A 23,050-nucleotide genomic window follows, 5' to 3' on the forward strand; every position below is an offset into this window, starting at 1 on the left:
GAAGAAGGCGAACCATCATCAATCACTAGAAGATGAAGTGTAGGATGAAAAAAGGTTAGGAATGAAATATTTAGAATCTTGCTGGAGCAGATCATGGGATTCCAACAGAATGGTAGGAGAAATGCTGTGACCTTTATATCGCTAGTGAGGGAGGTTTAATAAAGGTAGACCTGGATTCTGCCTACTGCCTACTAATAAGGCACCCATAGCAACTTTTCTCGCTACCGTGATAAATGAATCTCCAGAATAGGAAAATACAGAGCGTTAGTTCAACCGGGGCAACCCTGGAAAACAGATCGACACAAGTCGCCAAGAACAATCTTGGAACCTTCCAAAGTGGGTCCTTGTCTCGCGACATTACTTCCTGATCAGGTTAGCGCAATCTGGCACGTCGGATCCTGCTGGAGGACAAGCCAGGTTCCGCTCTAATATATCCATTTTCATCGTAGTACTCATCAGAGAAACGCGCAACTTTTGAATTGGTTGGAGATTTCCCCAAGATCATGTCTGCACAAACAACGTTACAGGGGAGAATGGTTGGCCCCCTGGATAAGCGAAGGCGGATGAGGCGCTGCCTCGGCTGCGCGAAACGACGCATCAAGGTCTGAGATGTAGAACTCCGATTCCATGAGATGAGTGCAGCTGACTCCTAGCAGTGTGAGGGGGGATTTCCGTGTGTTCTTTGCATTCGACAAAATACGATGTGCATTGCCCAACAGCAATCGGGATGTGGTGTGACTATATTTGTCAACAAAACCCAGCAAGATGATTTTGGTGGCAGGCACCGAATTTCCGATCAAAGGAGCATGGCTATTAATAATGAGCACAGCCTTGGAATTCACCCACTTACCTTTATTGGGAAAGATAAGGAGACACATCTTCTTGACTGTTTTGTATCTTTCGTTGAGAAGAACATGTTCACCATAAGCTTCTCGTCAATAGTTCCGGACCTGCTTCCTCTAATATCAACTTCTCCAGTCCTGTATCATGCAGTGATAGCGGTTGGTGCTTTGAATGCGAACAGGCATGCCGGTGGGCATGCATTACCGGCAGACGCACACCCCTATGTGGATGCCATGACCTCTTACCATAGGTCGATGGGTATCTTGCGATCGTGTCTGGTAAATCAAAATGTGATGCAAGAGGAGGACATTCTCTGGGCTACATTCTTCCTAGGCCTATTTGAGGTATGCTTGTCACCAAAGGATATCCTCCTTCGGAAGCACAAAGTTCATGCTCGGCTGACATAAATACATACACATAGTTACTCTCTGACGATTCAGGCGAAGGATGGGTTAAGCATATGCTCTATGGAACATCAAAAATGCTTCAGCTTGCAGGGCCAAGCGACTGCATGTCATCGGCTAAAAGGACATTCTACGACCTGTTTCGTGTCCTAGAGGCCAGCCGAGCATTACTCTATAATGAAGACACAATACTCTCTCAGGACTCTTGGCTTGGACTACAGAGATCCATTTCGAGCAATGCCACTCGGTGGGATCCCATGGAAGAAATTATAACGCTCATGATTGAGACATCCGCATTCAGCCTTCGGTAAGTCGACGCCAACAAACGGGCTATTTGTACGATTTTAATGGACCTAATAACAGAGCCGGTGCTATAATCGAGACAATTCCTTTGGCAGAACGGGTAACGAATTCATCAGTTGCTCTGATTGCAGCTGAAGGACTCGATGTCCAAGGAAGTATCTACAACTGGCACACGAAGATGTTATTGCAACTGGTGCAGGATGGTCCTGATCCATATTCAAACTTGGCTTTGCTGTATTATCATGCACTGCTGATTTTTCTCTCTGGAAACTATGATTATTTTCCATACTGGGAAAATATCCCAGCACCGGTCTTGTCTCCTACTGATATTGCCGAACACCTCACTACGATCCTGTACCTCTCCAGCGAGGTTTTGCGCCACTCTAAGATTCCAGGAGTGATGCTGTTTTTTCCGATGACAGTTGCGGGAGCTCGAGTCCGGACAGCTGATCAAAAATCAGAAATACTGAGTCTGCTCAATCTGGTTTTCAGTAAAGGATTTGTGGTCGCAAACAGACTACGGGATGGTTTGTTGGAACGGTGGGCCAAGAGCAATTAGGAAAAGACAAGTCATCTAGTCAAACGTTACACCTCAATCCCCGTGGGGAATTGATTTTTTTCGCTGTAGTTTTATTGTTAGGTAATTCGGTAATAATTTAACACTATTAAAGCAGCTAAACCGCTTGACCATCTAACACTATTCAACCTGAGTCATGTTCGTAATGCTACCGACTCAGGTCTTCTTCCGTGTTTGTCAGTTCTGCTACGAATGTAGGACTCAAGAATCCCAATGCTCCAAACGATGCCAACTCGTACCAAATTGCCTGTATGCGGTATGGAATGGCATCACCAACTACATGTCCAGAAGCTACAATTTTGCATTATTATTGGAACTGATAAGAATAGATAATTGTAGGTGAATTTGATTACTCGGACATATAGTGTGGTATTTATTCTGATATGCACGGGTTGGCTAGATAGTCTATCGTTGGCAATTATCGAAAAGCTGTAACTAGACATCAAATAGTTGTTGTTGAAACAAATCACCTATAGCTAACACAATCTATATAGTTAAATGTATCCAGATGAAGGGGAAAAATAATACCGAAAATGGAAAGGAGAAATCAAAAGCCCGGTCTATCGCAACTCCGAAAAAGATTTGCTCACAAAAATATACCATCAGGTTGAATCTTAACGAATGAAAAGATCGCAAAGATCTGACCTTTGCCGTTTCTGCCGTAATTGTGTGCTTGGTGGGTTACCGCACATTGCATGAAAGGCATCAAGTCGCGAGAGATGATCAATTCAGGGTAGCGTGATAGTCGGCAAGAATAGCTTCCGAGATCTTCTGAGCCATTCCGTAAAAAACGGTCATCACATGAGAGGACACCTGAGTTGGAGGAATTGAGCCGTCAATTACACGCAGACCTTCAACGTCATAGACACGAGCAGCGGCGTCCACGACGCCGCCAAGTGCTTTCGCCATCATGGAACAAGTGCCAACCCCGTGATAGTTGGGACGGAAATTCTGCTTGACATAGTCCACCCACTGATCAAGAGTGGCGTTGTATGCCAGGTTATTTCCGGGAAGGGCCTCGCCGTTGAAATACTTCGTCATTTCGCCAGTGTTAGAAATCTCACGAGCCAACTTGGAGGCTGCCGCCTGACCGAGCAGATCAAGCTCATTTAGGAAAAATTGAGGGTCATATGCAAAGCGACCGAGATAGGGGTCACTATCTAGGATGTGCACGTATCCACGGGTGAAAGGAATCAGGTCCCACAGATCCATGCTCAGCTTGCCAGCGGTATCAATGAAAATTTCAGCGAAAGAAATGTCTTCATTAACCAGCCAGTCGCGGTAATTCTCGTATTGTACCAGGAGCGCGGTTGCGTTGTGGAAGCCACCACGGGAGACAACGTCTGTGGCCCACTCTTCAAGTTTGGTGTTTAGGAGGTCGTGAGCGCGAGGTGCCTGGTCTCCGAAGGTTTCATTGAAGGTGGCAAAATAGGCAGCCTGGCCCTGGCCCGCACCAAGGGAGTTGATGTTAGAGTGAACTGTCGTGGTAGTTTGATCTTGGAGATTAAGACCGACGGGCAGATCAACGAGCTGTTCAACGCCGACGTTGTCGAGAACATCCTTCAAGCCAATACCAGAATGCTCAAGAATCTGTGGAGAGACAGCGGATCCAGCCGCTAGAAGTACCTCACGACGAGCATGGACATCAAAATTGACTTTTTCATGGGTGCCGAAGTTGACACCAACAGCTTTCGGGGTGGAGGTTGTGGTGTCGAATAAAACCTTCCCAACCATTTGACCAGTCAAGACCTTCAGATTGGATCGCTGGTAGTTAGGAAGAAGCCACTCGCGGGCGGCGTCGGATCGAGTTTGATCTTCGTGTAAATCGTTGGGGAACATCGATATACCGTGAGGGACGCCGCAGCCCAGATCCTTTTGAACGGGAACACCGGACTTTTCCACAGTATTCATAAGACTTTTGATCATGGGTGAGAAGTTCTCTCCGGTGTCTCGGGGGCCGACATGGACGGTTCCGTCCGTGCCATGGCAGGAAGGATCAAAGTTATGCCCAGCAGCAATCTGCTCGGCATTCGGTGGACGAGCGGCCTCAATTTTCTTCATGTAGGGGAGCAGACTGTCCCAGTTCCATCCTTCCATTCCAAACACACCTTCCCAGGAATCAACCTGTGCCTTGTGTGGACGTGTCCAGGAACCTCCATTGACCAAGGTTGACCCTCCCAGTCCTTTGCCTGATCGAATAATCTCCGTGCGGTTGTGAATGGCAAGTGGAATCGTTTCGAAGGCTTGATCGACGGAGGTACCAAAGATATCACCATAGTGGTTGAGATCTTCAATGATAGGACCGATGTTCGATTCGTAGAAGCCTCTCTCGATGACGAGGACTGTGATGTTGGGGTTCTCCGTGAGACGTGCTGCGACAGTCAGGCCAGTCAAACCTCCACCAGCAATGACATAGTCAAAGGTTGTACCGGCAACCTTTGTTGGGTCGGTGAGCAGGCTCGACTGCAGGTCTAATTGCCTCTCTGGAAGGGCCGTGGCCACGACAACGAATCCTGACAGAAGCCCGAGAAACCTCATCTCTGAAGGGGTGTTTGGACAATTGAAGACAAAGATTGAAGCCTTGAGAAGTAAGGATGGGAGCGCTGTTGGATACAAGAAAGCAAAGCTATCTGGCGTGGGATTAGGACATATTTATATCTTCATCCACCCGACTATAGTCACTTATGTGGCCTTGTATCCGAGTACTGCATGGCACACACTTGGCCAAATCCATAGACTCTCAGGTATCTAAGCAGTACAGCATGCTAATAACATTTGTCACTACTGATACAAAATTCGTATTTCACATTTGTGAGATCAAGATCTTGGCGCCCAGAAGTGTATTGGGATATGTAGAGGAAGTATACCAAAGCGGGAGGGAACCTTATTCACCCAAGGACTCTATGTGTTGATCATATATGTTGATCGTCTTGGCGAAAGGAGTATTTGAACCCAATTGCGCATGCTCAATCCTTCCGTTTGCCTATCTTGGCCACTCTTGGGAATCTTTGTATTTGTCACAGGCATATAGTCTTCATCCCGTACAGATGTTGTATGGTCTCGATCACGGAAACAGGCTGTCGGCTTACCGAGACACTCCCGGTATGCCGATCAGTGATAACGTATTTCACAAACTAGTGGACCGACTCAAAACACGTAGCAAATGCCAAAGTGCAACTTGGACATGTCAACAACGGTGGTCTACATTGGGATTTCATATTGCCTTGACGCTTGTCAGGTGATACACAACCTTTCCAAGGAGCTTTAAAAGTTCTTGTAATCTAAGGATTGGACTACATATGTCTAGTTGTAAGCAACGTTTACTTTTAGGCAGTTTTAGAAATGAAGGCCTTCAGCCCTTCTGCCCTCTTTGAGATTTATATACACTGCTGATTAGTCTCATCACTGGCTACGTAATGACAATGAAATCAAACCTAACATGTTTGATGAGATATGTACGGAGTATAAGGAGGTAAAAGCCGCACTTATTATAGCATCTTGGGTGGTCCACTCGCTTGTGAAATACGCTGTAGTCAAGGCTGACAACGTTCTGGCTTATAAATGATGTCTACCTTGCGGAAAGGGCATGCATGTCTTGGTGGTTCGACCAATCTCGTTTTCTAAACTTGAAATTGTGGGGCACTCAACTGGGACTCCACCAGTTATAGCCCCAACCAGCTAGGTGCCTTGCGGTGACTCGTGTTCCTGAAGAACTTCGGACCGAGTACTCCGTAGTCCTTACCGCTAACGACCTCCCGGTCAGCGGTTGCAGATCAATCTTGGAATCCACATTGCTGACGACTGACGTGAAACAACTCTAGAATTCACATGCTTTGAAATGGATTTCAGTCGACGAACTACCCCTTATCCCGGTGACAAAAATGAGAACCTAGACCAGTCTTTTTAACAGGAATCCAAGAACAGCCAAGAAACTTAATCCGAGGTGGCTTAGCAGGGTACTCCGGGTATGTACTAGCTTGCCCTTGGTTTTATAAGCTCTTTCTTCCTCGCAATTTCCTTTTCCTCCTTCTCGTTTTACAATCCACACCAGATTTCCAAAATGCGGCTTGTTCTTCTGTCTCCAGTTTTGTTCGGTGCCGCCTCCGTGGCTACCAAAATATATGCAGCCTCTTATTCCGGCACCGTGACTACTCTGTCGCCACAGAAGTCGAATGGAAGTTACGAGCTGTCAATTGTCGCTCAGACAAAAGACTGTGGGATCAGTCCATCGTGGTTGACGTTGGATGCTGACCACAACTTGATGCTCTGCCTCAATGAAGCAATCGGGGGTTCAAATGGGAGTCTCACCTCGTTCAGAGTCAACCCCAATGGGTCCCTGACTACGCTGGATGTCCTTGAGACCATTACTGGCCCAGTCATGTCGGCTATCTATACTATTCCTAGCCAGCCTGAACGGCGTTTCGTTGCTGTCGCACACTAGTAAGTACCACCTGAAGAGCGTGAAGAATCCGTTGTTTAACTCCATGCTGATGTGACTCCTATGATTTTAGCGAAGGCTCCGCTGTCACAGCCTACACACTGGACCCAGCATCCGGTTCTCTAAATCAAATTCAAGAGTTCACCTACAAGCTTACTGCTCCTGGCACAGTACCCGACCGACAAGATGCCTCTCATCCACATGGAACCATCGTTGATCCGACGGGACGTTTCGTTCTGGCTCCTGACTTGGGCATGGATCAAATCCATGTCTTCAAGATTTCTCCTTCAAGTGGCCTTCTGCAACCCCAAAAGCCTTTGCTGGTGAAACCTGGATCAGGGCCACGACACGCTGTGTTTTGGACACCCAAGCCCAATGTTGCCTCAACTGATGACACATACTTGTACCTTGTCTCCGAATTGGGCAATTCATTGACTGCATTCAAGGTTCAATATTCTCACCATGGCCTGAGCTTTGTTAAGGTTCACGAGGAGAGCACTTACGGTGGAAATGCTGCCCCAAGTGGCTCTAAGGCCTCAGGAATTCAGATTTCGGTATGTCCAACCCCACCTTTTGACCTTCAAGGTAGACAGAAGAAGAGACCTTTATCTGACAACACTTTATCTCAAGCCTGAGAATGATCGTATTGTGGTCTCCAACCGCGGCGATGACACTTTCGGCAAGGACGGTGACTCTTTTGCTGTCTTCACTTGCGTCAACACCCGCGGAAGCCTTGACAATAAGTTCTCATTCGTCGGCTTGTATCCAGCTTACGGTTCGTTCCCCCGTGAATTCACCATTAATAACCAAGGCGGAGAGATCGCGGTGGCGTTGCAAAACAGCCACGAGGTGTCTTTGGTTCAGTGGGATGAACAGAAGAAGAACCCCGGAAAGCTTCTCTCTAAAGTGAAGTTGGATGGGGAGATTCCTGCTGCAATCTGGGGCCCCTGAGTGCAATCAGTCTGCTAGAATAGTTCTGGCGCTGGGAATCAACAATCGTTGGTTTAAATTTTTTTTTTCCAGATTTGAACACGATCCACAATTTTGACCTCGAGGACACAAATTTGTCAATGAATGAAATGGGATAACGATAGTTGTGCGATCTGGCTAGTTTATAACTGAAATTCAAATAACTTTTACTACCGCAAGATTGTTTCAGATGTATCCCACTCAGCATGTTCGACAAGAAGTTGGCCGAGGTTGAAGCCAGTGGATTGAGTGATGCATCTACTTGTGGTGTTGTCAGGACTACACGAGGAATTTCCGCGGCGGATGTTGCGGACCGGCATGCTGTTGCCACATGGTCATTCTTTGTTTGCATTCTTTGTTCTCATTCGGGGATGTTGATGGGGTTGGATGGTTTGTCGGGCTCTTTCTCCCCACTTCTATGCTATAGCATTCTGAGTTGACCGTACCTTTGTTTAGATACCACATTGCCGTCAATTATGTATCCACAAGTTCCAGGAGATAGCCAAATTATACGCTACCGCCACGTCGACCAGCGAGAATGATGGGTCCACGGTGGACGACTCTTGCGTCTCGAGGGTCCGCTTCATGGACCCGACTGCTCGACTGAAGTCTCGTCGGCGTTGAAGAAAGCCTGAGTCCACTCCCATAGACAATTCAACCAGCGATTTTATCTCCACTACTACTACGGCTTCTGGGGCTCGCAGACTTCGATTAACGCTCCTACCTTGAATGCGACTATGCTGCTCGCTACTGCTGAGGATAAGGTTCTAACTGGTGCAGCATTTTCTGCTACCCCTTTGATGCTGTGAATCAAAGTGATCCTTTTGAAGTCTTGGCCCTCATTTCTGTTTCAGGTCTGGAAGACGCCGGACGCTTGGCACAGAGGAGTGCTCGCTCTATGATAAACCAAAAATTTGGTCAAGCTATCAGAACCCAAAGTTTGATATAGTGGCAGGGAAAATTTTTACAGTGAATGAAAGATGCAAATAACTAAACAAGGAGAGGGAGGGTGCGCGACACTCCAGGGCTATGTCTGCAGATGCCAAGACCTTCAGCCTTGGCATAGGGCGGCCGAGGACACTGACAGCCAACCGCAGTTTTCTGAGCTAAGCACTAGCACTAAGCTAGCGTCTTGGCATTTCTCATGGTCATCTAATTGGCCTCAGCGGAGAAACTTCATGCAGCTCCACTTTTGGACTTCATTTTACTTCTCTCTTCCCACAACACAAGCAGTAAGCCCGTCGAAAAAGTAGAATAAATTGTTGACGAAAATTTTTATACAGTTGCTGACGCCTTACCTTGGCTATTTTGGCATCGGAGTACAGATCCTGAACTCACTACAACAACGGTGAACTCGGTCCCTAGGTATCTGTGACTGGTCGGAGGAACTCGTGGGGACTGAGTTGCCATAGTATACCCAAGGATTTGCCGGTGAGAGGGATCTCGCACGGTTTCGCGTCGAAGGTTATTTGGAGAATTTCAATATGCAGAAATGCGGATCCTGTATGGAGTTGCGGTATGAGAACGGCTAGGACTTGATCGTTCACCATCAGCTTCTATTGTCTCAGATGTTCAACAGATCTTTAGACTATGTACAACATTACGTGCAACCCGTTAATAAACATTAAGCAAACCACTGTGGTCTTTAACGACACTGCAGAAAGAGATATTGTCGGAGGATACGTGCTTAGCGAATCAACGCGCGCCCACGACTGTAATTACACCAACTTCAATAACAACCAGCTTGCCGAACTAGCCAGGCGACAGGTCATTATTTGAATTATCATTGGATCCGTGACTGATCTTCTACAGGAACCAGTGGGACCGATTGAGTTTGGGGTCTTCCAATGGTGTTCATTGATCACCGGAAGAAGCTGTACGAAGTACTCCGGTGCTGATTGATGTCCTTTTGATGCTTTGAAAACTAGCTCGGTGCTTTAGTTGCTGATGTTGCTATATTTCTCAATAGTTCGAAACTTTTGTTCAGATTATATACATTCGAGAAAGGCTTCTATGGCCGAGAAAAAGTTGGTTCATTGAGGCAAACTAGACTTCCGCAAAGCTCGAAAAGCTCGAAACCCGACCCGACTCGACCCTCAAAAGGGTCGGGTTTCGAGCTTTTCGAGCTTTGCGGAAGTCTAGTGTATCCTTAATGGCGTTAAGCCCCTATTCAGTGATAAGGCTAGGGCGGGCTAGGGGGCCGGGAGTGATCGCCCACCCTGTGGCAGTGTGGGTGATTTTGGGAATATCGGTGTGAGGTGTGACTCCTTTGAGGGCATTCTCGAGTTATTTTCGTACCGCGTATAGTTTTTTACGAGCGAGTCGGTCTTCCTGCTTTAGGACTACTAGGATCCGAGGGTCGTCTCTTTGTTGAGAGGCAAGGGTTGACCCACTCCGGGCTGAAATCGGTGCGGCCTTACTGGATATGGTAACCCGCTGGGTGCTCTTGGCCTATGCGTCGGTGTTAGGGTTTTTCGGGGTCTAGCGATCCCCGCCTAGGTTGTGGGTTTTATCAAGGAGATTGTTGCCGGGTCGCTTCGGGCCCTGATCGGGACGAAGTCGTTGCCGTTGGTGCTCGCAAAGTAGGATGTGGAGATGAAATTAACCATCTGGGAGCTGATTTCGAGTGCGATGACTCTCTTGTCGTCTTTGCAAGAGGCGGCGAAGGTGTCCACCGTCTTGGCGAAGGTCTCAAATACCTCCCTTAGGAGTTTGGCCTCTCGGGCCTTTGCGTCCAGCCGCTCGGTGATGGCAGCAGAGGCGGACATGGTTGTGGTTGCGGTTGTGGCGCTGGCACCTCTTGGGAGAGGACCGGGGGGCAGCTGGCCCGTAGGTGCTTTCATCCGTTTTCCAGCGCGCTTGTTGAGGTTAGTAGGGGAGGAGGGATCAGGAGGCCGAGTGTATTCGGCATTTCCCGCGTCCACGGGACGGTCAGGGGTGGATGGACCAGCCATGAAGGAGGGTCACCGGGAGGGTTAAGCAGTTAAAATAGAGACAGTCTGGGAGTCTGGGAGCCTTTTCTCAAAGGTGCCCCTATTTCGCAGATGGTTGTAAAGGTGTCAATAGACGAAGAGAGGTGTCGGAAAGGTGAAACAGATGACAGTCACGAATCTCTCAATAGCTAATTGAGAAAAAGCGAAAGAGAAAGTGAAAAAGAGGTGAAGGATAGTCCATCCTAATTGCGATGTCTTAATAAGCTGCCTCCTTGCAGCTATTAAGAGAGGCAACCTTAGAGCCTCATTGCCCCCTGGGGCCGTGACGTCCCAATTCAGGTAGCCCCGAAGGACCTGAAGCACCAATGTGATATTATTACAGACCAAGGTGTGTGTCCTTTTGATCGCTTTTCTCGTGACTATCCAAACCGCCAATCAATCTCTCGATCGCAACCTTCGTGCAATGTGGGCGATAAATAATATGAAGTGGACTAGAATGGTAGCGAACAACTCGTGGACCTACCTAGGTATCCAATCATCCGTGTATCTTTAATAATAACCAGAAACGTCCTCTGCATAATTCATGCGTCTTGTGGCCTTCACATTAATCTGAACGTATGAAACAAGCATTCAGAAAAAACCCCCAAAAAGAAATCCGAGGAAATCACATGCCCATGTAAGCGGCCGATTATGCTTGCGGATGTACATAGAGAACTCAGGGTCATGGGCGTTGTCTCACATCAATATATGTAGCGATCCCATCCGATCTATTCGAGTCCTGATCTTTTTGATATCAGGCGTGATGAATGAACCACTCTCTTTTAGAAATATTTGACCTGTCATTTTCGAATGTCCTCCGATGAAGGATCGCTAAAGGTCTTCTTCCGATCCACTTGGCCCCGATTGGAGGAATTGAATATCGGCGCTATGTGCCATCCGCCAAGATGGGTGGGGTCAAGTTGTTGGAGGCGTAGCTGAGCAAAGATTTAGTGCATTGTGTCTGGTCAGACGCGGATAAGATTATGCAGGTCATTTTCCAGCCAATTGATAGAATTGCGTTGTAGCACAACGAGGCCATGGTGTGGTCACGTTCAAAATTGGGAGAATGACGCCTTAAGGTTCAACTGAGGGTAGATTGGAGTTGACGATTTATCTACGCCTCCTTGACATCCTATCTATACCAGCCTATGAGAAACAGGTCTTCATACGAAAAATTATAACCGGAAATTTGCTTGATAGTTTACCTATATTTAAAAAAGAGTCGGTTTGCTCTAAATCAAAGTTTGGTGTGAACAGTCCATTAGAAAGAAATCCCCCAAATGCCGCTAACTTTGACCGGTAACTTGAGAAGATGTGGGGAATGGTTATAATTACCTCGCTTACCTCGGCATCAATATGAAAATGGATAACGAGAGAAGCAACGGAAATCGAAGATCCACTAGTGCTGATAGCAGGGGAAGTGCTATCTATGCAACTAATCTCCTTCATAGTCGTCGAACTCGATGTCCTAGGAGATTCGCGTTGGACTCCAATAAGTCTGTCACTAACGATACATGTGTTTCATATCAACAATATTATCCATGTCTTATATAGCACGTATCTTCGTTCGTATAATGACCGAGCACTATTGTGTTTCAACTCTCATTAGCTACCACTCACAGCTATCCATCAAATCCAACAGTGAGCAATTTGCATTGATAGCAAATTCGATCACTCATCGTATATAGATAGACAATCATCTACAATCTCCCACTCCGGACCAATTCAAAAAAATTTGTTGATATTAATTAGGGGGGGTAGTACAACATAACAGGGTTACACTTATCCGGCAGGCTGTTCTATAACACTTGGACTGACTTCTACTGTAATCCCGAAAGATCCTCACAAACTACTAGAGATTGGCATAGGTTTAGAATGCATGTCTCACTTCATCTGGATTATTCCGCATGGGTTGGGGAAAGCACCAGACCAAACCCGCGATCCACCATGCCACACATGGACACAGGCAACACGGCACGCTCCCTGATGCTCTAGAAACTGTGCACTTCAAGTGATCGGTGCTAGTTGCATTCGATAGGGCAATAATTTGCTTTGCATAGAATGCGAAAGAGGATTCGTGCAATTATAGCCTCTCCCGAGAAACCTGGAGTTCTCGCGCAGGTGAACTAGTCGATGACATGACCTATCATGCTGCTAGAAATTGACGAGGGGATTTCGACATGCATACGAAGTTCCATCAAGAAGAGGAAAAAGTCTTGACCGATTAATAGATTTCGGAGACTCTCCGACTCCGACTTTCTTAAACGTCTATGCTGGATCCGAATAGAGATAGAAAAGATGGCAATTGTCCGCAATCACAAACTATTCAAATTTCAGAATTCAACATGGCTACGTGTGATTATCTTTCTTCACAGCACGATGGGATCGTCTCACCTCTTAGTGGGATCCGTCTTCCAAATAATGTAACGGGCAAGATTCCCATTTACAAGCGCCTCAACGAGGAGCACGTGATCAAGTCTCGTGAAATTTGAGATTCTGTAAGGATCGCATGGTTTCTATTGGATAGTGCTAAACACCAGTTATAATGTAGAGTTATTACATAACATGCCAAGCCCTCGCTTATCCAACATGAAACCCCTTTTTCCTGTGACCAATTGCTTGGTCCGAGCGCCGCTGAGTAGCGGCCTCAGGCGCCGAGAGTATGCAACCCTGCAATCCTCTCGGGAGCACAAATTGCCCTAGGAATACGCGATGTATCCCTCCAGGTAATTGAATCATTGTAATATTCGTGAATCGACGACTAAACAACTTCAACGAAGCTGTAGATTCCCGATTACAACATAGTCCTTGTCGATTCAGTCCCCCAATCGGCTGTCATCTCTTCACACGCCAAATTCAAGGCTTCCATCAATCCAGAGAACGCTGGAGATGCCCAAGACTTTCATGAGAGCTGCTTTGCCGAAGCAGCGACAGTCAACCTGCTTTTCCCCGATGTACGATCGGAAAGCATCCGCATATGCTTGGCCGCGTGGCTGGCTGCAATCTGCACTGCAGATGACTTGCTGGAGGCTATGCCGCCAGCTGCCGCTACCGCGAATTTGAAAGAGCTGATCTTGAAGTTCCAAGGAAGGAAGGCAGATGGTGCGTATATCTAGATCAACAGCGGAAGATTTTCTAGTTTTGAGATTGATTCGTGAAAGCAGTCTCTGCGACAAACAAGCTCGCGTCAATCTTTTTATTTTTCATAGACCATTGCAACCAGCAACTTGACCTTGATGAAAGCATTTCCCGCCAGCTTAACAATGATTTGTGCAATATTTGCGAGAGCTGGCTTGACGAGCTTCGATTTCGACAAGGCATTTTGCCCAACAACTTCGAAACGTATATGCAATTCCGCGGTAAAACAATGGCAATCCAGCCATTCTTCACTCTGATGCGGACAATGTACAAACCAATCGAAGGAGAATATCTCTCTGGCCTCCAAGATCTCCTGAACCAGATAAGTCTGGTATTAGGGCTGCAAAACGACCTCGTTGGCCTAGAGAAAGATCGTCGGGATGGCGAGACCATGAATGCAGTCTTATTATCGTTGAAAGAGAAGGCGGAAATGGATGCGGACCACATGGAAATTGAATTTCGAAGGAAGATTGAAGAGATATGCGATCTTCACAATCTTTATGTCTCGGCTGCAGTAGAGATGTACCAAGCGCTCCATGTCTCAATGAATGAGGATGCCCACGACCCAACTCTGGAGACTGCAATTCTGGCCCTTGCGGATACCCATCTGAAATGGTGCACGTCGTATAAGCGCTATCAGGCAAAGATAGAATAGATAGCTGATTCCTTGAGACAGTATATTTGGGCTCGATATATACAGCGTTTAAGGCACATGATGTGATTTAGCTGATTCCACTTGACCCATCGCCCTGTAGGTGCTACGATATTATAGATAGGAGCGCATGGAGCGTGTAGTCTCATACTTCGTAGATCCGGTCGGACTTTGGACTTTGGACTCGGGAGGCTCGAGCTGCACATATCCCAACAAAGTGAGGGTGAGAGATGCGGTGATAATCTCGTGATTGGAAAGACGTGCATTATACGGATGTCAGTGGTATAAGCCAGGGTTTATTTCACCATTGGTTTGCAGCTTACACAGATGAGACTATTGAACTGAAAGGTCACCAAACTCTGATATTTAACCTCGGATTTGAAAGTTGGACAATTTGGTGTAGTCACCGTTACTGTAGATACCGGATGCACTTCCAGGCCTTGTCATGTAGTCTACATGGTCAGGTGGATATGTAAAACTCTGCCCAGGGCTATCGGTAAAGCTCATTATTGGAAGCCACTTGAGCAGATGTAATTATGATTCGAGGGATGAGTTGAGCATCTAAATTCTCACATTAATGCACTGCCGACGATAAGATAACTCAGGGCAGTGTTCGAGAAAAGTAATGGTAAAAGTGTGAAGTGTGACCAAGGAAAATGAACGAATCGCTTTCTTCGTGGGGCTCAAAAATCACATCAGGGTTCCAAGGACGAAATATCGATCTGCCGAAATTTAATCGGGAGAGGATCAATTCCATCATGTTGCTAATGCTAAATGTCCATGTATACGTTGAAAAATTTCTCACGTTTGTGGAAATTGGGTAATGTTGTTGAACATGATCAATTCTCGCTAAAATTCCACCGCTACGCCTCTATATAACCACCTGTCGTTGTGGATATCGTAGATCTGTTGGTCCTATTCCATTTGGGCAATCATCAACATTGGCGAACATTGAAGAATTACTTGTAGAAGTGGCAGGAAGTAGAAGAGAAGAAAGACTTTTTGAGACACTTCTTGATCTCCTCCATTGAAGGTGAAGGCTAGATTAATTTGGGGACTGATAGCGCATGTCTACAAAGTTTTAGTATTCCGCACGGTTTGGTTTACCCAAGCCCGTATTTAGAAGCGGCCTTCGCTTGGGTTGAGATATTAGCATTTCAAGTCATCGGGGAGCAGATATATCCAGGCCCTCCGTGTTAAATCATATGTAGTGTAAATCTACTCCGTATACAATATAGAGCTAATCGATGCCAAGAGGTAATACTGAAGGCGAATCTTGATTTCGGAGTTTGATAACCGGGGAATTTCCACTGTGTAGCCTTTGCACGACTTAGAATCAACTGCCTTGTAAGAAACCAGAAATAAATTCCATTGGAACAACAAGATAGTTGGACACAGTGTTCCTTGAATTGAGACGATGATATCAGCCAATGACTTGTGTGGCTGAACTCTCCACTCAAAATAGATCAAAATGATCTCATCCCCACTCTACGCCAGGGACATGCCCCGACCGAGATCCGGTTTTGCTTATTATTGACATTTCTGCCATCCAAGTGTACAAAGAACAGTCGGACAAGGATTCAAGTTCGCAAGAATCGTCATTGAACAAAATTCTCGTTGCGGGTGAATAATTTCTGTGTTGCAAATTGACTGAAGAAACATTGAATTGCCGAACTATTACATTGGCCACGAGTTTTTATACAAATTCCAATTTAGCGACAACTTGAGGAGTTTTTTTTGGATTTGTTTCAACAGGGACAGGGTTTGACAGTGGAGGCAAATTGTAGCGGACACGGTATATGGTCTCTCTGATAGATCTCTGGTCTGTTCGCCCATGTTTCCCCACATTTGAGATAGCCTGGCCTGGGAAGCATCCATGGAAATTCGCAACCATTCGACCAATCTTGTTATCTTTTGGGATTTGAATTGCTCAGATAATCTAGAAACTTGGGGACTTGAAGTCCTTCAGGTCAGGAACGTGAACAGGATTGCAGTTTTACACGGAGATGCCATCCCTCGTGCGACGAATCAAACATCTATGGGACCAGAATTTAGTGAGTGTTTTTGTAGAATATCATTGCCTCCCAAGTCGTACAGGTTCAAGCCCCCGGTCACTCTGAAGAAGCACAGATACCCACCTTCACCCTCCTTCTATACCCCGATTTAGCTACATTCCCTCCCACCATCCCAGTCATGGCCCTCTGATTCGTGCGCCCACCCGGATAGACTAAATTGATCAACCATTTCCAAGACGAATCTCCGCTTAGCAGCTCATCTAAGTGCCCCACTCCATGATGCCGATGATGCTGCTTTCGGCCCTACAACGCCCTGGCCAAACATTGTGTATATTAACTTTATTACAATCCGCCGAACAGGGATTTCAAGCAGAAATGATAATAAATGAAGCCCTGGATGATATCAACGGTCCATGACGTACTAGGATCTGCAGGTATCGTGCCTGTATAGAGAGCTATGGTGGACTTGGTTTGATGATATCAGAATCAAGGAACTCTTTATATATACAGTTGAACCCATCCCTGAGTTTTTTCATTTCATCTTTTCAAATTTGTTCTATTGCTTCCCATCTAGAAACTAACATTATTCCCGAAATATACCCTGGTCTCGGGATTTGTGTATCATCATTCCAACCGCAAACTTTTTAACGAAGCATACTCCACGCTTTTAACGGACACCACTGTATTACGTTCAATTTGCAATTCTCCAACTCGATTTTGATTCACTATAAAAATAACACACCATCCCATCTGTACAGCCATCCAATACCAAACTAAAACAACAATGTCTTCTCCTGCCGTGAGCAAAGCACCCGCTAAGCTAGGCTCTAAGGCCGGAACGCCTGCCAAAGCCCGGAAAACATCCGGATCCAGTGGAACCAGCAAGCTCAGCACTACTGCCGCAAGCCCCCAAACCACGAAGAAAACTACACCCCGCAAAGTCTCCCAGAAAGCCCCAGAACCACTCGACCATGAGATCGAAGAACAATCCATTCCAGAGACACCCTCCCCAAAGTCGAAGAAGCGCACTGAGCAGCGCCGCCCTATCTCTCCACCTGATGACACAGTCTCTCAGACGCCTTCCGCCTCCGGCTCCGTAGCCCCACTCGGCCGCGCTGCCTCAAGCTTGACCGGTAAGGCCAAGGGTCTCGCTGGCAAGACAGAGGAGATAGTCAAGAAAGGTCCCGAGAGTGTCCAGAATGGTGTGAAGAATGCCACCGAGACTGCCGCTAATAACCTGCCTGTGCCGTTCGATCTTTCTGCACTGGAGGGTCTTGAGGTCGCTGAGGGCGGGAATATCCTCGGAAAATATGGGAGCCCCATTGGAAAGGTTGTTGAGGGAGACGCGGAGGATCTTGTGGGACGGACTGTTGGCGATGATGGGGAGATTGTCGATGAGGAGGGTGATTTAATTGGTCGCGTCGATTTCCTGCACGAGGTCGCGGACCAGGCTAACAATGCTGCGGAAGACGCCCAGAAAAGCGTTGGAGAGATTCACTTGGAGAAATTCGTTACGGATATCGCTCAACTTGAAGGGCTGCCTGTTTCTGATGGCGGTGTTATCAAGAATGCTACTGGTCAGATCGTCGGCCGCATCGTTGAGGGTGACCCGGAAGACCTTATTGGGTATACCCTCAATGAAGATGGTGAGATCGTTGATGATGAAGGAGATGCCATTGGCCGGGTAGATTTGATTTCTGTTGAGGAGCAGAAGAAGGCCATTGAAGGTGCTGCTGATGATGCCACTGATAAGGTCAGTGGCGCTTATGACGATCTTGAGGATCAGTATGAAGATGCTCAGAATGATCTCTCCACTGAAAAGTCTAAGATTGCTATTGAAAGCGTGGCTGATGAGGCCGAGGAAGATATTTCCGATGCTAAAGCAGATGTCGACAAGGCCAAGTCCACTGCCAAAGATGCCGCCCCAGACGCTGAAGACGCGACCGATGCTGTGGACAGTGCTGTCGATGACACCAAGGACAGTGCCAAAAAGAACAATGTTGGCCTGGAAGAAAATGTCGAAGGTGCCACGGACGATGCTGCAGATACCGACAAAGACGCTGGTGAAGATGCCACGGTTACCCTTGATGACAAAGTCGAAGGTGCTAACGATACCGTCAAAGATGCCAAGGAAACCGACGCGGACGCGGCTGCAGATGCCCCAAAGACCGCAGAGGATGCCGCCAAAGATGTCGAGCAACGGATCCCCGGCCTCGAGACCCTCGAAGGCAAGGTCTGCAACAAGCTAGGCTACATCATCAACCAGTCCACAGGCAAGCCTGTTGGCCAACTCACCGAAGGTGACACTAAGAAAATATCCAAGCTCGGCGCCACACTCGACGACAAGGGCCAGTTCTGGGATAACCGCGGCAACGTGATCGGCAAAGCCAAAGCTCTCCCAATTTATGAGGATGAAGGTGAAGAAGGCACCTTCTCCGGTCTGGAGGGCCTTGTTGTCAGTGAAGACGGCTTTATCGAAGACGAGAACTCGACCCGCGTCGGCCGCCTGATCGAAGGCGACGCGAAGAAACTGAGCGGCCGTGGTGTCGACGAAGATGGTGAGATCCTAGATCGCAAGGGCAACGTCATCGGGCGCGCCGAGCGCCTCGAACCCAAGGAGGAAGAGGTTGGACCTAATTTCTCTGCTGTCAATGGCCTCTCCTGCAACAAGGCTGGCTATGTCATCGGACCCGAGGGGTACCCGATTGCCCGTGTTGTCGAGGGGAATCCCAAGGAGCTTGCCGGTAAGAAGATCGAGGACGGCGAGATCTACAACGGAAAGAAAATCGTTGGCCGTGTTGAGCTCATTCCGGAGGATGAGCTCGAGAGCAAGCCTGAGGGTCCTTTTGCTGGCATGGAGAGCCTATTTGTAACCAAGGATGGATTTGTCCAGGATGATGAGGGTTCCATTGTTGGTAAGCTTATTGAAGGTGATGCTAAGAAGCTCCGAGGTCGCGCTGTCGACGAGGATGGTGAGATCACCGACAAGTACGGTAACGTTAAGGGCCGTGCCGAGCCCTACGAGCCTCCCCAGGAGGAGGCACCTGCCGAGGAAGACCTCTCTGTTCTCGATGGTAAGGTTATAAATAAGTCTGGTAACATTGTCGACCCAGCCACCGGTGCTGTCGTCGGGCGCATTGTCGAAGGTGACAAGCGCCTCGCTGGATGCAAGGTCGACGGCAAGGGCCAGATCTGGGGTGATGATGGCAAGGTTGTTGGACGCGCAGAGCTTATTCCCGGCGCCGAGAAACACAAAGCTGAAGGACCATTCTACGGCTTCGACAACGCTGTAGTCAGCAGGGACGGAGTCGTGCAAGACGGCGACAAGATCATCGGACGTCTGATTGAAGGCGACGCCATGCGCCTTCTAGGCCGCAAGGTTGATGAGGATGGCGATGTCCTCGACAAGAACGGCAACACCATTGGCAAGGTTGAGCGCTGGGAGCCAGAGGAGAAGAAGCGCGATGTCAACCCCATGTCTGGGCGTAAGATCACCAAGGAGGGCGAAGTCCGCGATGCGGATGGCAACCTAATTGGCAAGCTAACTTCAGGTAACCTGGCTACACTGGTAGGCAAGACAGTCGACGACAACGGCTATGTTGTTGACAACGATGGAAACAAGATTGGCGAATGTACCTTGCTTGAGAACATCCCCCAGCCAGAACCAGAGGAGCCCGAAGAGGAGGCAGAGGAAGGACCCACGGCCGAGGAGCAGGAGGCTGCAGCCAAGGCCGAGTCCGATCGCCAGCTCGCGGAGAAGATGATCTCCATCCTCAGCCAGACTCTTGACCGAGTCAAGCCCGTTTGCAAGCAGATTGAAGAGGCATGTTCTACTCCCGCGTTTGAATTCTTTGTAACAACAAAACTAACATATCATCCAGGCCTGCGAAAAAGCCGACCACACCCCGAAGGAGGAACTCGACGAGGAGAAGCTTGTTCAAACTGTCAAACCGCTTATCGAAGAGGGAGGCCGCATTTTGCAAGAGTGCAACGGAGCCGTCCGCGCACTTGATCCCGATGGACGCATTGCTGCGACCGCCAAAGCGCGCGCCGCTTCCCGCAATGCCACCCCCGAGGAGTACCAGCTTGCCGATTTAATCAAGGAGCTCACTGAGACGGTCATCAAGACCATTGACAACGGCAAGAGACGCATCGCTGATATGCCCCACGCTAAGAAGAAGCTGAACCCCCTCTGGGGTCTACTCTCCGAGCCATTGTTCCAGATTATCGCTGCCGTTGGCTTGTTACTGAACGGTGTGCTTGGACTGGTAGGTCGTCTGCTTGATGGTCTTGGTCTTGGTGGGTTGTTGAATGGTCTGCTTGGCAGTCTCGGACTAGACAAGTTGATCAAAGGACTTGGTCTGGGTAGTCTAACCGATGCTCTTGGACTCGGTGGAAATCAATGAAAAATTGAAATGAATTTGTTATTCACGGTGCTTTTGTGCTTTTCTCAGTTTCGATGCTTTTCTCAGCGCTGAATGGCTTTGTTTTGGTGTACTATTTCTGCCTGTATTATCACTTCTTTCGTTATTAATGAACGCAGACTTCGTACTGAATTTGATTCATTTTTGATCTATTCACAAATATTAAAATTCTCGTAAGTAAAAAGTACAGGTATGCAGAATAGCAGGGTGCAATTTCCATGCTAGGTTTCATCAAAATCCACCCCTCTATGATTTGTAGTATCTCTCATCGGATGAAGATAATAACAAATTGTAGAAGGAATGGACATGTTCATAATTACAATGAGGTTGAACGTTTAAACATTGCACCGCTAAGGGCGCTTTTGTGGCAACTCCAACGAGGGATCGATCCAATTAAACAAGTGTCGATCATCGATTGTTCCATAGAGATGGCGTGGCGTAGACTAAGTTAGTGTGTCTTGGATGCGTCAGTCGATGTGCGAGACTGAGTTATTTGGGACGAATCACCGAGGTTGCGATAGGCTCTGTCTCTCTCGGCAGCCTTATCCTTTCGGATAGTAAGGCAGTTGATGCCGAGGAAAGTGGTGATGCGGTTGATGACGAGTACCGCCCAGTGCATGTAAATAACCAGGGCGAAGAAGAAGTACACCCAGAGATAGAAGAGTTCCAGCCACGGAGCAATTGCCGGGAAGCCGATCATAGGTAGATTGATTAGTACCGCGCCACCCATGAGGGGAGCCTGCATAATAGTCCAGAGGGGGAAGGGCTGTCTCAAGAGATGCGCCAATATGATCATGGTTGTCATGCGTCCAAAGACGAATGCGATGACCCAGCAGAACAATATGAGGTGGTTGCCGGAAAGGATACTTGAATAAGGCGAGAACAGCCATGCAACGTTGGAGAACGTGAAAACGATCATCGGCACCCACTCCTTGAGCAACGGAGCAAATGACAGGCCCTGCTTCTTGCGGGCCTCAGCGACATTCATGACACATCCGGGGAGATGTCCGAGAAACAAGCCACCCAGGAGAATTAAAACCCAAAGGTCCTTAATGGAGTTGTTGCCGAAGATTTGGGGGAAGTTAAGGAACCCAACGATGGGTTGAGACCAGATTCCGGGGCCCCAGATTCCGGAGGCAATCATGGTTGCACAGGCGATGATCAGGCCCTCAGTCGGGCCATTGAAATAGCCGAGGTAGAGGGTGTGGGTGTGGAAGGTCTCCCATGTCGAGAAATACATGGCCAAGCAAGGCACGAGTGCGGTCCAAGCACCAAGTTGCGAGGCCCCAAAGCCCATTGCGGCTGTCGAAAGTAGACTGGCCAGAGTGCAGTTCAAGGAGTCGATACCGTGACTGTACCTGATTAGTGATCCATCCATAGCTTTCTAGAGGGCGGTACAAACTCAAAAAGTTCTCCGAGTCCACTGGACGTCCCGGTTCGGCGTGCCTGCTTACCGTCTACATTGTCGAGGGTAGAGTACCTGTTTTGTGTAAGTTGGAAATAAAAAAGATGAAGGTAGCCGGCCACTCACATCCACATGCCAAGAGCGAAGCTGTAGTAAATCCAAGAGGGGCCCTAAAGTGTCTGCTTAATTCGCCACTTCCGATAAAATGCCGAGCAAGTAACGAGATCAGAAACACTCACGGGTCCCACCATGTCTGGCACAAAAATTTGAATAACAAAGATATTGGCCACGATCCACATGAAACCAAGAAGGGTCACCATGTTCGGGGCCATCCACATCGGCACAACTTCGACGAAGGCATTCCACTATGTAGAGGAAAAGTCAGTCGTTTGTTCCGATGCAAGGTAACTAACCCATGCAGGTTTCCAAGATTGTCATACGTAGTGCTTCAAGATGTACCGGGAAATGAACGACTTGTCGACACTCGAGTACTTGTAAGACTTAAGGGGTAGAAGTGCATCGTCGGAGAGGGAATCTTGGGTCTCTATAGGGTTTAACGTCCAAAAATTAGCTAAGAATTCAGAAGAAATGTGATGGTCGCAGTCTGTATATCACTAACCTTGGACCATTCGATAAATCGCGTTCATCTTTGAAGATCGGACCGTGTCACGTAGTATAGTTGGAGGTAAACACCAACACCTTAGTTCATAGCGAAGCAAGCAAGGAAGTGGGTAAAATGGGCAAGTGCACAGCAAATCAAATCATGCCTTTAAACACAAATGTCGACTTTCACGAGTACGTGGAGAAAAGGAGAAGTGGATATTGTTCCAGATGGATTTTCAGGTCAAAATCACGTGCTTTGCTCCGCATCGGGAACGCGAACAAGGGAAGCTCGACCTTGACTGAGACC

The 23,050-nt window shown here is 47.7% G+C and overlaps 8 protein-coding genes across 8 annotated transcripts; 5 read left to right on the top strand and 3 right to left on the bottom strand.

Annotated features, from left to right (window-relative positions):
* Positions 1-533: 533 nt before the first annotated feature.
* Pdw03_5273 (Fungal transcriptional regulatory protein, N-terminal) lies at positions 534-2,109 on the top strand (the record flags this gene model as incomplete). The annotated part of the gene is made up of 4 exons (XM_066101009.1): positions 534-602; positions 657-1,187; positions 1,265-1,554; positions 1,611-2,109. The coding sequence occupies 4 exons, from the start codon at positions 534-536 to the stop codon at positions 2,107-2,109; spliced, it is 1,389 nt and encodes a 462-aa protein (XP_065957949.1).
* A 741-nt stretch (positions 2,110-2,850) lies between these two features.
* Positions 2,851-4,665, bottom strand: Pdw03_5274 (Glucose oxidase, putative; the record flags this gene model as incomplete). The annotated part of the gene is made up of 1 exon (XM_014683547.1): positions 2,851-4,665. The coding sequence occupies one exon, from the start codon at positions 4,663-4,665 to the stop codon at positions 2,851-2,853; it is 1,815 nt and encodes a 604-aa protein (XP_014539033.1).
* A 1,522-nt stretch (positions 4,666-6,187) lies between these two features.
* On the top strand, positions 6,188-7,516 carry Pdw03_5275 (Cytochrome cd1-nitrite reductase-like, C-terminal heme d1; the record flags this gene model as incomplete). The annotated part of the gene is made up of 3 exons (XM_014683546.1): positions 6,188-6,567; positions 6,639-7,119; positions 7,196-7,516. The coding sequence occupies 3 exons, from the start codon at positions 6,188-6,190 to the stop codon at positions 7,514-7,516; spliced, it is 1,182 nt and encodes a 393-aa protein (XP_014539032.1).
* A 224-nt stretch (positions 7,517-7,740) lies between these two features.
* Pdw03_5276 (uncharacterized protein) lies at positions 7,741-8,076 on the top strand (the record flags this gene model as incomplete). The annotated part of the gene is made up of 2 exons (XM_066101010.1): positions 7,741-7,924; positions 7,991-8,076. The coding sequence occupies 2 exons, from the start codon at positions 7,741-7,743 to the stop codon at positions 8,074-8,076; spliced, it is 270 nt and encodes an 89-aa protein (XP_065957950.1).
* Positions 8,077-10,029: 1,953 nt separating this feature from the next.
* On the bottom strand, positions 10,030-10,488 carry Pdw03_5277 (uncharacterized protein; the record flags this gene model as incomplete). The annotated part of the gene is made up of 1 exon (XM_014683545.1): positions 10,030-10,488. One exon carries the CDS (start codon positions 10,486-10,488, stop codon positions 10,030-10,032), a length of 459 nt encoding a protein of 152 aa, XP_014539031.1.
* Positions 10,489-12,851: 2,363 nt separating this feature from the next.
* On the top strand, positions 12,852-14,299 carry Pdw03_5278 (Terpenoid synthase; the record flags this gene model as incomplete). The annotated part of the gene is made up of 4 exons (XM_066101011.1): positions 12,852-12,974; positions 13,158-13,232; positions 13,293-13,608; positions 13,671-14,299. 4 exons carry the CDS (start codon positions 12,852-12,854, stop codon positions 14,297-14,299), a joined length of 1,143 nt encoding a protein of 380 aa, XP_065957951.1.
* A 2,796-nt stretch (positions 14,300-17,095) lies between these two features.
* Positions 17,096-20,717, top strand: Pdw03_5279 (LEA domain protein; the record flags this gene model as incomplete). The annotated part of the gene is made up of 2 exons (XM_066101012.1): positions 17,096-20,134; positions 20,193-20,717. The coding sequence occupies 2 exons, from the start codon at positions 17,096-17,098 to the stop codon at positions 20,715-20,717; spliced, it is 3,564 nt and encodes a 1,187-aa protein (XP_065957952.1).
* Positions 20,718-21,178: 461 nt separating this feature from the next.
* On the bottom strand, positions 21,179-22,787 carry Pdw03_5280 (CDP-alcohol phosphatidyltransferase; the record flags this gene model as incomplete). Its single annotated transcript, XM_066101013.1, has 7 exons — positions 21,179-21,192; positions 21,243-22,087; positions 22,138-22,215; positions 22,267-22,310; positions 22,380-22,505; positions 22,581-22,684; positions 22,760-22,787. The coding sequence occupies 7 exons, from the start codon at positions 22,785-22,787 to the stop codon at positions 21,179-21,181; spliced, it is 1,239 nt and encodes a 412-aa protein (XP_065957953.1).
* Positions 22,788-23,050: the final 263 nt, after the last annotated feature.

The sequence above is a fragment of the Penicillium digitatum genome, chromosome 6, assembly GCF_016767815.1.
Source record: "Penicillium digitatum chromosome 6, complete sequence".
NCBI lineage: Eukaryota > Fungi > Ascomycota > Eurotiomycetes > Eurotiales > Aspergillaceae > Penicillium > Penicillium digitatum.